Raw genomic sequence first — 16,449 nt, 5'->3', positions numbered from 1 at the left:
CAGAGCAGGCTGATAGATAATGGTCACCTCGAGGCTGCCTAATAAAGCATGTTAAAGGACTTAGGAACACGACATTACTGAGTGTAGTTTTTACAATGCAAGATGTATTGGCTTAATATAGTTACTCACTGATGCTTACCTGACTAAATGCCCCTCACACACAATCAAGGCTGGCTGTAATCAGTTATGCTGAGGAGGACAAGCGTGTTTTCGAGGATGCCTTTGAAGTGTTTTGGGACTTTGCTCTAAATAGCGAGGACATCAGTCATGCTGAGACGTGTGCATCTAAACACGGTGATGTCATCTGACTAAAATGTAACGTGTCTTGTGAGGATGAAGAGCGAGTGAGCTCATCTTCCCCTCTGGGTTGTGCTTAGTTTAAAAATGCTTAGAAAAGAAAAATAAAGGATCAAGTTTGATGTGTGGATGGGTGTCATATAATCTCCAACAAAACATTTAACATTCACCCGAAATATGATTTTGGTGAATCGTTTGAAGGTGGCTAAATTTTGTTTCAACCACAATATAAAAGAATTAGGGAAAAAAAGGAGACCCTGTCTAGTGGAGAGCAGAAATTCATATAGATCCCATTAAAAAAAAAGTATGTGTCATTTTTTCTCATGCCAAAAAAAATCAAGTGAACATTGTGTTCCTTATAAGAAACATGCAATTTTATTATATATTTATATAAATATATTTAAATGGAGAAAAAGGAAAAATCTTGTGCTTTTTAAAAAAAAAAGTCTTTCTTATTAGTTAAAAAAGAAACAGGACATTTATCACTGCAATTTGCTATAGCAGATATTACAAATGCATATTGGAGTCCTCTAGGACATATTTGGAAACCTGTGTATTACTCATAATGTAACTGTCTGAAGCCACGTCTCTATCTAATAATAACAATAATAACAACAATAATAGTAATAATAATGAAGCACGAGATAGCATTTTAAATTAGTGTTTTGTTTGTGTGAAAAATCGATTCATCTTTTCGTGAAGAACAGTGCACTCGTAAATCTTATGCAAAATAATCCACCCATGCACTGAAAAGTAGATGTCTGAAAATAGGCTGAAGCCAATATGAGCTTATTCAAAGTCAAGGGAAAATGATCTTGGTAAAGCTGCATCACATGCAGAACAAACACCCCTATTTATGTGTGTTTTGTAAGTGGACAAGTGATGCCATCTTTGGGCAAGATAAAAATTTAAGCAGTATTTCCATCAGTGGTCAAATCTGTAACCCGCCCACACATGAGACTTTTTCTACCATTATTGCCTCCACCATCTATAGTGGGCTATTTCAAGATTTTGAACAAATTGAACAACAAAATGTGAACAGTGAACGGTCTCACACTCGGGGAACAAAACCATAATGATCTGCTTGGTGACAAGTTCTTTGAATAGATGCCATTGTGGAAAATTGCAATGCTTTTTTGAAAATGGGACTCCTTTTTTCAAACGGACAAGTTATGTTTATGAGATTGAAAGCATTCTGTATCGTAAAAAAAAAAAACATTCAAATTACAATCCTTTGAAATATCTGATGGGATGAAAGAATGGATATGAATTTGTATGACTGAATACAACCCAAATCTTTAGTTGTTGAAGTTTCTCAAAAGTTACTTTGTTGTATTTTTAAACCACCGATATGAACGTATAAATGTTACTCAGACAAAATAGCTTATTATTTCTGCACTCGATACTTCTATCTGCTCAAGGAAAGAAAATATAAGTGGACACAATACCAACATGCAAAGCAAACATCTGTATTGATGTAAATGCTGCGATCCCATTGCACAAAGCTCTTGGCGGGCTGGGCTCAGTAAACTGAGACACACGGGGAGGAGGAGCCCCCAGCAAGGCCCACAAACAGTCGAATGAAAAGCGACATCAATTTTGGCACAGACAACCTCCGTCACACAGATTAGGCAGGCACAATGCACAGGCTCCTTATCTCCAGCGGCAGGAGGAGGGCAGGCAGATCTGCACAGGATGGAAACATTCTCATGGACGTAATGGGCAAAATCAATTGTTGCCCTCCTCAATCAATGTAGCCCCCAGTTTCACTGTTCAGCAGCTCACCAGTAATTGAAGTTATCCTTGGTCTGTAATGACTAGCTAAAGCACAACCATGACAAAGTTGAAAGTGTGCGATATCAGTGAAGGTGCCAGCAGGGTGGAACATGGGATACTGTGTGTATTCGTGTGTGTGTGTGTGAGTCTGATACACACGCTCACATGTACGTATGCGCACAGCAGGCAGCTGGCACTTACCCGAATGGTCCATGCACGGACCTCATCTGGTCCAGCAGTGAAGAAGTACTCCAGCTGCAGGGCTGCGTAGCCTGCCTTGATGATCTTGCTCAGGGCACTGGTGGGGAGAGATTTCAGCTTGAATCGAGGGGTCTGAACTGTTTAAGTATTCTTTATCGCTGCTGCTGCCTAAACAAAGTTCACCTCAATGGCAAGGCCCCATTCATTCCAATATAAACTCATTAAGTGAATAAGATGGGTCACTTCGTTTCGCATAAGACATTCAACTCTCCAATGGTTTCTTTGATTAATTAGGAGGCTTGTAGACTCATTTAACATTTTTAAGAATTCAACCCAATGCCTCGATCTTTGCTGAGAGAAAGAAGGGGGAAAAAAATCTGCTGTCACAATTTTTCTCTCCATAGAGGTCTTCACACAAGAACAATAAACCCAAAATGCCCAAGTTATAATTATACCTACAGATGACAGATGACAGTTAAAAACTTAATTTAGAGGAAAACCCTTTGACTGAGTTGTTCAGTAAGAAGAGGGATCCTTTGCTTTATAATGGTAATTACTCTGCCATTTATTATTCTATCAGCACATGCAATTAAAGGAGTGCATGGAGGACACAGCTGATAATAAAGTGTGGGGAGACTGAATGCTAATTAACCTCTGCGTCTTGTGCTCTGTGCTGTACTTCTGCCTCTCCTCTTCACTCTTGTCCTGCAGCAGGCTCTCTAGGCCGCCACTAAAGGGGATGACCAAGGCTCCGGGGTCATGACTGTCCACCCACTCCTTGATTTTCACCAACCTGATTAAAAAAAAATAAAAACAGCAGTCGCAAAACATGTTGGAGGACTTGATTAACATGAATGTATTTGTTATTCGCTGCATGCATGCATATTCATGAGAGCAGCTGAAAATATGAGTGTTTGTGGGAGACTGCACTCTAAAGGTGGCATTTCCTTTCAGAGTTTGACTTTCTTTCCGTTCAAGTTCTCAACTAAAAATCAGACTTGACTACACGTCCTTTATCAAAGAGAAAGAAACATAATAAAAATACAAAAACTGGATTTATATATATATATATGTATAAAACAGGTCCTAATATTTTCAGTGATCCTAAAATGATGCCAAAAGTAGGAGGGCATTCATTTCCACTTTAAGACATAAAGCAGTAAAAAGTGTCAAGAATATTAAATTTTGCTGAAGTTTGGGTTTTCATTCATTTTATTTTATTGTTAAATATGTTACCTGATTCTTTTTGTTTTCAGCACCTTCTTTATGGTGTTAAATGTTGTGTTTTGTATCATTAACCTAATTCAGACTTTTAAAGACATTTGTATGTCATTTCACGCTGTTTTGTCCTTGTTGTAATTTGAGGTATTCTTAAATTAATTGCACAGAAAGACAGTTTAGCCACTTTTAGGTGGAAAAGTGGCTAAGGTCAGCAGTTCACCTCATGGCTTCTTTTCAAAAGAGTTCAAAAAACAAACAGATGATGCCACTGTGGTCACATTTTTTTTTATACTTAATCAATAGCTGTGACTTCCCTTTTTGCACTTCTCGAATAAATGTGACACCTTTGCTCCTGCAGATAATAAATAAATGATTTAAATAGACATTAAAATAATCAGTTCGACAACAAGACTGTTCTTAATAAGTGCATTTTGAAATCGCTCAAGCAAAAAGTCACACATTTCTCTCTGAAATGTGGAAGTGAAATTCACGATATACTTTTTTAAACTATGAAAAAAGAAATCTTCCACCAGCCGAGTGTTTTTTTGAATGTTAGATAAACATTAACATTCAAGCAACGAGAAAGCACTGCAACTAACCACCTACTGTTATCTTTGGCACTTTCTTAACTGCATGATCTTTTTTTTCCTTTACGTGTTCTTGTCCAGCAGGACACCTGACATTGCAGGACAAAGATATCCTCACAGCTAATGGTAACCCTCAGTCAGAACAATACGAGGGGGTTAGAGCAATTATGAGATTAGCCTCACAAGCTCCGAGGCTGGGATTGGACGGATCTCAAAGAGCAGCATCACACAAATCCATTTTCACACGGCGGCTCCTGGGCTGGATTGATTCTAAGGGGTCCCTGTCATTATCTGTAATCCTAGTTTCCTGTTTAAAGCCCATAAGAATCAAAGACTGGGAGGAACCACACCACCTCAATACCACATCTATTCCAATAACAATGTCACCGCTTTATCACCTGCAGCACCCTATCGCTGCTCCTACCTAATGATTATCAATATACAATATATGACAAGGTAACGGGCAAAACGAAGAGCACAGTTTTGCTTTGATTGAATGTTTTTCTCAACAAGTTAAAATAACACCACAGGCCGGCGCAGTAAATCTGAAATGCCTCATATGCCAGGTCATCTGTCTGCCTTTTCAGATGGACATCTATTAAGAGGAATAACCTAATATTTCCCTTACTGTTCACACCATGTATGCAGATCTGACGCTTGACTGCCACCACAATAACACACAATAAGGTGGCATCCAACGTCTCGCCAATAAAGGACAGAAAAATAAAACACATTTAGCCAAAGCAGAAAACCTGAAAACATAGGAGATGGAGGGCGCTCCAAGAGGGGAAAAATCCAATCTGAGATAATAACAGCTGTAGTTTGTCACTTTTAGCAGCACAGCTGTCTATTTGGTGGCACGTTATTTGCATTCCTCAGGTATTGCGTTCTCTACAGGCGGCTGAATAATGATTCACAAATCACTCTCTCCACACCAGTCAAGGGCTGTGATCCTTTGAATAGACCATTGTACCTGAGACTGTAATTGGTGAAGACTTGACAGAGCTGAGCCAAGCCAGCCAAGTAACAAAGAGGCTCTTGGTAGAAGGCTGAGGGATGATTTTAATAATGTGAAGCCGAGACGGAGAACGTGAGCTGCAAATGAGCACGGGGGTCTCCGGGTCCTTGCACTGAGTGACACAGGACCAGACAAACACCTTGCCACAGGAACATGAAACACCCCCTTCCCACAACTCCAGAAACAAAGCGCTGTCAATTAAGAGCTTTGAAGTGCCATCAACATGACTCCCAAAACCAATTCTGTCAACTTCACCACTGTCTACCCGTGCCACTTTGCAATTTGTATTTATGTCCCTTCCAATTATTTGTGTGAAATTTTATGTGGATGTGTAAATTTGGAAAAATGTTTATGTAAAACATGCTGCAGATTTCTTTGTGTCTTTATGGCTCTCAGTCATACTAAAGAATAAAGGGGTGTTCTTGTTCGTGGAGGCCCATTCACAGTGTGAAATGCCTATTTAACACAAGAAACAGGCCTGACTTTTGTTTTAGAGGAAGGTTTACTGCCTGATTAAAAATAAGCAAGTGAAAAGATATGCAGTTTTGTTAAAATCAGTAATAAGATGTAAGTAAAATATTTTCCCTGTAGGTCTTCTTCATCAACCTCGTACTCTAAGCTAATACAAGTGAGAAAGATGTGTGTGCGTGTGTGTGTGCGTGTGTGTGTGTGCGTGTGTGTGTGCATGTGTGAGAGAGAGCGTGTGCGAGTGCATGTGTCTTGTCAGTCTCTATTATGTCCCAGAACTGAGTGCCATCTCTCACTGCTCGGTTAATAGAAAGATTCAGCACTTTCTGCTCTTGATATCCCTCTCTGAACAAATGATGCCTGAAATTTTTATTCTTTTTATAATGGAATTCCAATGGCTTCTGCTGCAAATCAAGTGGAAATTTTTGCATATCAAGTGGGAAAAATTAAATGTTAACCACGTTTTAATGTGATTAAGGGTGACAGAGACATTATTTCTGCTAATCATTCACTGGCTTGAAGGCTCAAACAAGTCCAAGGAACAAGCTGTGTTTGTGCTCTCAGATCAAATGGAAAAATATAGTTTTTTTTAACCAGAAAAACTTTGGCAAAACTCAAACATGTATGCATTATTATTATTATTATTTTTTAAAGGTAAAAAACAGTCAACATGAAACCAAGACCATGTGACACCTTACATCTTACGTCTAGAAAATATAATAGGCATCACACCATTTGTTGCAAGCTTTGGATCTAATGCTTATTGTATTTAAAGTACATGTAATTTAAAACACAATATATTCTACAATTACAAGAAGAAAAAACCCCACAATTGGACCTTTTGCAACAGACTGGCTCTGAATAGAGATGTTCCCCAGGTGGGGCCACCCTCCGGAGCTTGCCTATTTGTCTTTTTGTGTGAGAATCCTAAAGGGGGATAATTCCTGTGTTTCTGAATGCCTGGGGGCTTCCCTGGGCTTTGTCAGAGCTTTGATCTGCTTAAATGGCTCAAACAATAGGAACATCTAAAGTACAGGGGCAGCTACCTGAGAAATGACCTGGGCCTGCGTCTGACATACACTCAAACAGGTTGGCTTCATCATGAGTGCAGAGCCAGTTAAGCCTGTATAAGGTCGGCCACCTCCGGTTTGAGTGCTCAGTCCCGATGCGATTGAGTGCTGACAGACCCGAAGAGTAATCCGCTACCTACATCCTCCACAGCTCGATCACTGACACACCCACAGGTGAGCTCCCAGCACCTGAGTCCGGGTAGCTCAGCTGAATGTGTTACTTACTCCCTTCACATGTCCTGACAGCTACTGGCTTAGATGCCAGGCACAGAATCATCAAGTAATAAACCCAGAGTCCCCCCTGTTTGTCTGGTCCCAGGTTACAAGGATGAGCAACCTAGGGGGCCAAGATGTTGCGGCACACAGCATATACTACCCCCTCCTCTTCCCTTCCTCTGTGGCGGGAGAGAGAAATGAGAGGTATGAGCTCATGGTGGCTTTTGAGGCTGGGAAGTCGGGGGCTCTGTGGGAAGCTTTTCATCCTCCCAGTGGTGAGCTCCTGAGCGACAAGAGTGCAGACGCTCTGTGCTCCCTGTGGCCATAGCCGGATGGAAAGGCATTACCCATCGCGTCTTTAAGAAAGGGAGGAGATCTGACACATACACACACATACGCGCGCGCACACACAGACACACTATCAGCAATATTACCAACTTCTTTCAATCTTCAAAGCAATCATGGGCTGGAGGAAACAGAACATGGCGCACGCACAATGGGAGCAGCTTTAATTAAGAGCATCATCTCACATCGTATCTCAAACAAACCTTGAGGGTGTGCTGGTAACAAGCTTTTTAAAACAACTTTTCTTTCTTTGATAACTACACCCATTAAATATTGTGACTTTAAACGTTTGCACATCCGCCAACCCCATCCGCCATAGATTTGTCTTTAAGATGGTCGTTAAGGACACAATATCAAAGCCATAACTCATTAAAGATATTTCTGTGGGGTGGGGGTGCAAAAAAAACCAAACAAAAAACAGGCAAACATGAGAAATTCAAACAGTAACCCAGAGGAGTACATTCTACATCACCCAAAATAATTCTCTATATGGGGTATCCATGCTGTCATTCATGGCAGTTGACTGGGCGAGAGAAAATAAGGGGGCTGGGGGTAGAGAGGGGGGAGTCATCAAGATGTGACAATTGTGACAAGAGCAGGCAAAGTGTAGCGCTGAAGAACACCACACGGATTTCTCCATCTCTTCTTTTTTTCCAGGATGACAGCTTAATGTCTACCACATGCAATATTTATTCTCATCGTGTGTCAGACTGTCTAGCTGTCCTAGGGAGTACAAAGAATGCCACTTATTAGAATAAAAGCAGAAGGAAGGTAATCAAGGACATATGTAACATCAGCCAATCATGCCCCCCCCCTCCCCAACACCGCTTACAATCCGACATCTTTTTTTTCTCCCCTCGTCCATTCATAACAGTTTCAACAATAATCCTGATAATAAGCGCTCAGGAGCTGTATGTGGCAACAGTAAAATTCATTTATTTGTCTCATTAAACTTGTCGAGGCTACAGGCCACTCACTGCAGCATGTGTCCCTGGCCTTAAGCTTATCGCAAAGATAACACAAAGCTCATCTCAAGAAGCTCAACTATCAAAATCTAGCGTTTGCACAGATGCGAAACTCGTAGACATTTATTTCTATGTCAGCAAAATGCCAGGAGAACAATCCCCCCCGTGTGTGTCTTCAGAATAAGTGGATTATGAACTATTGGGGGCAGACTGACTCAGCATTTATCAGATTTGAGGCTGAGGAATGAGGGAGTAATCTATACCGGGGTTTGGAGACCAAACTGAAGAATATAGAAAGAAGATGAAAAACTTTTAGTCTCAATTTTACTACAAGGTATTCATCACGAAGCACATCAAAGACAATGGGGTCATGTGGTACACGACAACAGTGCCCTTTCATTACCTGGACAGGGGACAGTCAATAACTGGGCTAACAGAGTCGACAGGACTTTACATCTGTTTCAGTTTTACTGTACTTCCTCTCCTGTTGTTTTCACTCATTGAAAGCTAGCTGACAGCATCCATTAGGACCGACTGCGGATAGTAGGGTATGCATCCTACCATGGGAAAGTGTTTCTCGGGATCCCACACTGAACAAGGACAGAGTGGACAAATCAAACAGGAGTATGCAATCGTATATCTCCCACATGGCTTTGAAAAGTGAACTCTAACTCCCTAGATAGTAGTTCCTAAAAAAAACTTGGATGGAGCCAGTGGTTTTGCACTCAATAAAGTTTCACTTGTGTTTGTGTGAATTATGGTTTGGAGTAGCTGAAGTGGGTAGCAGTGATTTCTTTCATGGACTGGCTTTGTCTGTGGGTTTGACTTTTTTTTCAGTCTTTAAATGTTGGTGTGGTTCCTGAAACGAGTGTTTGTTTGTCAAAATTATAAGACAGCGAAAAAATAATGCATGATAAAGTTGTTACTGACATTCTTCAGGACCAAAAAGCAGAGGTAACAAAATACAAGTCAACCCTTAAGCTGAGCAGACATAGTATACCCCCCTTCTCCACATCGAGTTGTCTGCTGTGAGACAGAGTGGCACAATGCTGCAGCTCCTCTCGGGGCTTCCTTTACTTCAATTGTGAAAGCTCCTCCTACAGGCAGACCGGAGTATCAGACTCTGGGGAAATAACAACCTCTGTGGCTGGATTTCCTCAACCTACTCGGAGATATTACCTCATGTTTACACCGCATTTGCCTCAAAGGTTACGCCGGGGACAAATCTACATTCTTCTCATTGTCAACAAATCCAGTGCTGAGATTTAAACTGGTGCACCGACTCTTTCTCTCAGTATTTTCTCATCCTCCTGCTCTGTCAGCCCAAAACCAATTTGCTCCTACTCAAAAAAAGATACACCTTGAAACAAATACATATCCATATGTAAGCTTTAATATAATTTTCCACCACAGAAAGGCGCTGTACTTTTTAGTCAAATAACTATAATTTGGTGTATTTTGGGGTTCATTTTTAGTCTATTTAAAATATATACATGGGGTATTTTTTATTTTCTGAAAACAGAATTTTATATAAGGACAGCTTCCACAATTTTGCACTGTTTCTATTTATTGTATCTCAACATTGTGGGCCATGTATATTTTTTTACTGCTCTTGGAAAATAAAAAACATTAATAGGATTGGTCTTCTTGGTTTTGGTCTTATTATTACTTTGGAATTAGTGAAATAAGAGATACTGGAAATATTGCTTTTTTTTTTTTTTTTTGCCTGTCCCGTTTGGCTCTTTTGCCCTCAGAATTGTTGTCTAAAGGCAAAGAAAGATGCCCAACGGATTTACTTTACCAAATTGACCATCCCAGCCTTGCCATAATGGTCCATTTGATTCACCTTTTATTGTTTATTTTATTTTCACTTACTGAACATGGGACAGACTTGACTGGGGGAAAGAAGGGGAGAAAGAAAGAGGGAAAGAGAAACAGCTGAGAAGAGGGACGGGGGAGAAGGGCAAAAACCAAAAACCAACAGAATGAGCAGAAAAAGAAAAAAAAGAAGAAAAAAAGAAAAAAAAATGCATATATCAATCATATATTGCTTTCTTATCTTTGAACACACCAGCGTTAAACAAGGCCTTGTGCTGAAATCAGACTGGTCAGGTCTTCTGAAGCATCACCGTTGTCTGAAATGGCTAACGAGGGGAATCAGGATTGCAGAAGATTTTCTGAATTACATCACGACAAGAAAACATTAGCAAGTAGATTATAGATATGGATGCATTTGTGGTAGGAAAACACAATTAGGTAGAGACCGACAGAAAGAGCAGCTGTGGCATGTTAAAGTTGGCGCTTCCCGGCATAAAGAATAATGAGAGAGGTACCAAACGTAACACGCACTGGAGGCAAACAATGCTTAAGAGAGATAAAGTACAAATACGTTTGGAAGAGTACAACAACAAAAAAGTATTTGGAGATTAAAGAGAAAAGTACACATCCTCAGACCTATGCCCACTTGTATACAGGCAGACAAACAGACCCTGACTAACATACATGCTCACACATGCAAACACACGCACGCAGACACACGCACACACACGCACAGAGTTAATAAAAGCTGCAAGCAGTGGTACCCTGCAGTTCTTACACTCACCAGGAGAGCCCACACGGCAGAGGCACTCACAGACAGGTCACGCTTGCCGGTTTCCTTAAAGGTCAACTCATCTACTTAAGAGGCACCAATTTACTTTAATGCACATTGTCCAAAAGAAGGAGAAGAAAAAGGCAGAAAAAGAAATGACAAGGGAGGAAAAAACATCACAGTATAGCTGAAGTGTCCTCTAATTGTGTCTTCTGTCATTACAAAATATGAATACTCTTCGAAGATTAAGAAGAAGATTAAATAAATATCTGATATCAAATCTATTAAAAGAAAGAAAGAGTCCTAAAATTGGCGAGGCCACGTGCTTGTAAAATACACAACGTCTTAGATGACGAGTAAAGATGCCAGCATTGGGCAGACTGCAGCCACCACATTATCAACAGCGCTCTCACAGACACACACACGCACACACACACACTGCGCTCTGTTGAATAGTCTTCCAGGCAGCTCACTGACGCCGGGGAAAGAGGAGAAAGCCTCTTGATAGACTCTTGTAGATGCCATTCCCTATCACGCAATGCCTCTCAGTCATAAACACATGACAAATGCAGCCTTAATCATTTTTTACGAGCGGGGATGTGCAGGGGGCAGTGCATGGCTAGAGGGGAGAGGGGAGCGGTGAGCAGCAGGCGGCCCCCTCTGCACAGAGGAGAGGGCTGTGTGGTAAAGTCTCCTCTGGAACATCACTCGGCCAGCGCGCCTTTGATCTCCACACCGCAATTACACCAGCATCCAAATGAGCATGGAGTCGCCTCTGAAACAGACTTCAAACATGCACATGTACGCATTCTCATACACATACACTGTATAGGATTGGAGCCATGTGCTCCTCTCAACAGTAAATGATGTACTGTCTCCAGCAGAGAACCTGGGGATGAAAGGAGGCCTTGCTCCTTGTCTGATCCCTCCATTAATGATGGCTTTCTAAAGCTAATACTCTGTATTCTTGTCTAAACAAGGCCAGCTTGGTATGTGGTTCCCATACTCCAAACAGGATGATCCCGGTTAACAACAGAATGTTTTTGGAGACTTACAATACTAAATAAAACTATTGCAAACGATGATGCAATTGCCATAACTATTTCGAGAAAATGCTATTAAATGGCTATAATAATAAAAAAAAAACTAAATTATAATGCATACATTAAAAATATCAGGATCGTGTAACTGAGATTAAATAGCATGAACCTCAATCTTGCTTGGCAGCATCTCAGCAAAACACCTTAAATATAAAAGAGCTTAAAAAAATAAAAAGAAGCAGGGAAGTGAACCTGTGAAAAGGCCTGAATGGGTGTCCTGAGAGACACAGATAAAATTGGCTTATTTGCCTCATTCTACGATTCGCCTTCTTTCCCTGAACACATTAAACCTGGGATTGCAATTTGTCTTGCTGTTTGCTTTGAATAGTCCTTAACCGTATCATCATCTCAACTGTGCTGGTGGAAAAACACGGGAGCATGGCGACAGCCAAATGGCAGTCTGGCGTCTCTGCAGCAGACTAGCTGCCATTAGGGCTGAGAGCAGCATTTATTGTACAATTAGGGACAGCTAGATCTACCTGTAATCATCTCCATACAGGTGTGAGCTCCTCTCTGGACAAGGGAAGTGACTCATCACTTGTCAAACATCAACACTTTGATGTCGGCATTGTTCATCGCGGAGCCCTCGGGACACCTGAGCACTACTGTTTAAAACACTCCGCGATTTATTGCATTTCACACAGTTAGAAACATGCACGCACACACACAACATGAGAAAAAAAAGGGGGGAGGGGGGAACCTCTATTCCTACTGATGACGGATGTTCCACTTGCCATGAATCATTTGATTTATGAGTTCTCTTCCTCCTCCCTCCGTCTGACAGTCATACTTTCGTGTCAGGAACATTTTAACAAACAGTCATAGGTAAACAACTTCACTTGTAATACAATGCTGCCAAGTAAAGCGCCAAAAACTAATTTTCTAAGAAGTGACACCACCAGCCTGGAGGGCAATTGGAAAAGTGTGATAACAATCCACAAGTTGGTATTATTGACAAAATGGCTGCAGTGTGGAAAAAGTAGCCCTTTCAGACATAATGGATGTCAAACACCAGCCTTCTGGATCAGCTCTCACTGAGGCCACATGACAACATTACTACAAAAAAGTGCTTGTAAGGATCACAGAGCTGGAAGTTTATATCAGTGCCTTCAAGGTCATCTTTAGCCCTATGACATCGTGACCAGTGTTGTACCTGAAAGCATGAGTCATGCAATTCCCCGTACATGCGCATTATTATGGAAAACAGTCAGTTAAACACATCTAGGAAGCCTCGGCTGTCGTTCTGAACTGTGGGAATTTCATGGCTGTGAAGAGATGCTTGTAAAGCAAGAGCAACAACATGTGAAGACAAAACCAAATATTTGCAAAAACAATTTCAGATAATCTTTAAGGAGTCTTGCCCCTATGATTTACTGGCCCAGATGATTTTAATCAGCTGTTTGGCTTCAAAATGTACATACGCTTGTTTTGTTTTGTCATTTAAAGCCTTCGCTCTCTTTGATATCATATGGAAATGAGAAATTTTGCTGGAAATGGAGACCATATGCTCGTATGGGCTTAATGAAGTGCAGAGTCTGGGGCTGGGTGTTGTGTTAGAGCTTACTTAGTGCCACCTCCAGGCAGATTCTCTCACAGAGATATGACTGTTGTTGTCAGCAGGAGACCACAGTAAGTCTCACACAACGGCAAATGCGCACACGTTTAGATTAAACTAAGTAAAAATGAACGCTATTCCTTACGTAAGTAGAAGGAAAGCTCTTTAGCGATGATTAGTGAGAGCGATGAATCTGCTCCCGCCCTTCTTCGAAGTACTCACCATTTGTTCTTTCTTCTTATGTAGTCTTTCTCAGAGAGATTAACGAGGTAGATCATTGGTTTGGATGTCAAAAACAAGTATTTGTTCAGCACTTCGATCTGTAGAAAAAGACAGACAAGGCAAGTACTGAGAATCCACAACTTTCCAAAGTAGCCTTTGAGGACAACACAGAGACAAGCGAAGCCAAATCAAATTAGAGTCTGGTGTATAGGCTCTGTGGGGCGCAACTAGGAAGCCTCTAAATCAAGATCAGCATGGCCAGATGTCATTAGCTTGTACAAAAGCAATGTCAAAATATAACTGTGCATAATATTAACTTGCGATTTGCACAAAAAACATGTTGCTTGAAAAACAAAACACAAAAAACAAAAGAAGAGGAAACAGCAGTTGTACTTTTAGGTCAGATGAAAAGATTAGCATGATAAATCGCGCCAATAAATGTGACAGCAACATCAAAGGCTTACCTCCTTGTCGTTCCAGTCGTGATAGTAGCGGATGTGTTTCTTTTCATCCACTACCCAGCTCTTGATTTTGCACATAATGTCCTGTATGGGGTTAAAATAGAATGAACAAGGAGCCATTAAAGGAGATGAAAAAGAATATAAACCCAGCAGGGTATGGGGTAATTATTTCCTAAATGCATGGCATCCTGATGCCAAAATGAACAATGGCCTTTGCTCGCATTCAAGCAGGAGTGGCCTATCTTTGACAGGGATGGCATGCACAAGACCCCCTTCCCTCCTTTAAATCATGACAAAATGCCTTCTGGGGTGTCTCTCTCAGAGTCTCAGCTTTATACATCAATATTCCATCGGGACTGTTTAATGAAAAGGATAGAGAGAGGAGACGAAATTGGAAAGAGCGGGGAACTAATTGGAAGTTGGTTAGTAAGGTGTAAATTATTGGTCCCTCCTCAGGCACTTTGCAGAATGTAGTCCTACTGAATAAGGACTAGTGAGGTACAGAGCTAATTATTCAGTGTTTCTTCTGGAGAAAATATTGAGCATTTCCAGCTATGTATGCCACATTCATTACTGAGGTACTTGTGGGTTGAGACCACAGGCAAGACTGGGTCTTGACAGGATCTGGAAGCGGAAAAGGGTGGGAAAATGGGAGGGAGGTAGTTATAAAATTTGTAATAAAGAAATTGAGCCTATTATTGTTGATCCAGCCCCACAGAAATTAGCGGAACACATTCTTTTTGTTCCTGTCAACTTGACCTCCCCCTTCATATAAAAACTCCCCCACCCCCTGCAACACTCCCCCTACCTCCTTTTCCCTCCCCAAACCCTTGCAGCACTTCACAATCATACTCCCTTTTGAAAGAACTGAGGAAAAAATCCTGCCAGAGCCTCAATTACACAATGGCAGAAAAAGCTCCACACACTGACCCCCAGCCAGCTGCATTCACTCTCTGCACATCTCTCTCCACAGGAATTCTAAAGGCCTTTTAGTCAGGCAGCCAGAGTGCAGCCAGCGGGAGAGAGCGCAGGAAGAGCTGCATACACTCCGCCCGCGCCGGCCCAAGTCTTCACAGAGAGATTAATCATCTGTGAAATGGAAACAGCAAACGGCCAGTGACACAGGCTGAACCCGCTCCAGGTTTCCCTCATCAGCTCGCAGCCGCCGTGCAGAGCTCCTCTAACAGGCAGGTGTTAATAAAAGGCATATAGGTCCCACAGGGGTCAAACACATACGCTTGCCACCATGAAGCGCCGCTGGTGGGCCGGTTTCTTATTATTGTTTTGCAGGGAGAGGGGATTTGAGGATTCACTTGGACAAAAGCAATGAAACATTGTTCTTGTAAACACAGCACCAGAAAACATGTTTACATTTTTTAACAATGCATAAATTTGAGCCTTGTAGTGGTGCGTGCACATAAATTTAGCACAACAAAATATTAGAACTTTTAGGAATTTGAACCTTACAGTAATTTCCATATATGTCTTTAGTTTTCCTAAATAGTATAACATCATCTGTGTAGCAGTGTTTTTTTTAACAGTTTCGATAAAACTGCATACTTCGTCACAACTCAAATCCTTTAATCTGATAATGTCAGTCTTGTCTTTAAGGATTTTGTCTTGTGCCGACATCCGGTTTCAGCAGGAAGTTAGGCTGATTTGTGTCACAAACTACAATTATTCAGTGTTGTCCTTTTGGTGTTATCTTATACTGCATAATTATATGCTGCTTTGCACAGTAGTTTTCTTTCAGAGTAATACACTATGCTGGCACTGTGTTTCTATGTAACAGGGCAAAGGTCTGCATTTTTCTGCAAGACAACACTTTGCCCTTTCAATCCAACACTTGATGAGTGCAAACAGAAGCAAATTCACATGAACTCAATGCTGACCTTCTTCTTTTTTTCAAATTAAGAATATTTTCAGTTTTCTAACACAGCAACTTGTGGGCTTTGAGATGCTTGATTTTATTTAAAATACACTGCTGCTTTTCGTGCAAAAAACCCTCCCCTGATTTTTGAATTTTTAGGCCATGTTTTAACAAGAAACAGGGTGCATCATCCTGAATTATGTCATATTTACCACTGTGATAATCACCACAGACTTAAATAGTACAATAAGACACTCTCACATTTCAATCCCATTAAACGAATTCTTTAAATCTGTTAGGAACAGGATAAAATATGCTTTTATTCATGAATTTTCACACCACACGCAGACCTTTAGAGTATATAGACAAATGAGTGCGACAAAGGAAATTAAATCCCATTTCAAAGGTCTTTCAAGCAATCACCTTTTAAAAGGCTGCACACAATATCCTTTTTATTTCACATTATTTCGTGGCACTGCAAAAGAAA

General features: G+C 40.9%; 1 protein-coding gene across 1 annotated transcript in view; it reads right to left on the bottom strand.

Annotated features, from left to right (window-relative positions):
• Positions 1-16,449, bottom strand: part of LOC146616210 (obg-like ATPase 1) — a 44,572-nt gene that overhangs the window by 3,324 nt on the left and 24,799 nt on the right. Inside the window, exons 6-9 of the mRNA XM_085375153.1 lie at positions 14,096-14,176; positions 13,632-13,729; positions 2,927-3,067; positions 2,275-2,371 (exon numbers count right to left, since the gene is read on the bottom strand). Of these exons, the coding sequence (XP_085231279.1) occupies positions 2,275-2,371; positions 2,927-3,067; positions 13,632-13,729; positions 14,096-14,176 (417 nt within the window). The remainder of the gene's footprint in view (positions 1-2,274; positions 2,372-2,926; positions 3,068-13,631; positions 13,730-14,095; positions 14,177-16,449) is intronic.

Source organism: Diplotaxodon limnothrissa, linkage group LG16 (genome assembly GCF_057381915.1).
Source record: "Diplotaxodon limnothrissa isolate DT_005_m linkage group LG16, D_limnothrissa_male_GT1.1, whole genome shotgun sequence".
NCBI classification, from domain to species: domain Eukaryota; kingdom Metazoa; phylum Chordata; class Actinopteri; order Cichliformes; family Cichlidae; genus Diplotaxodon; species Diplotaxodon limnothrissa.
Note: the sequence above shows the minus strand (reverse complement) of the source record. Positions and strands in the feature narration are given on the sequence as shown.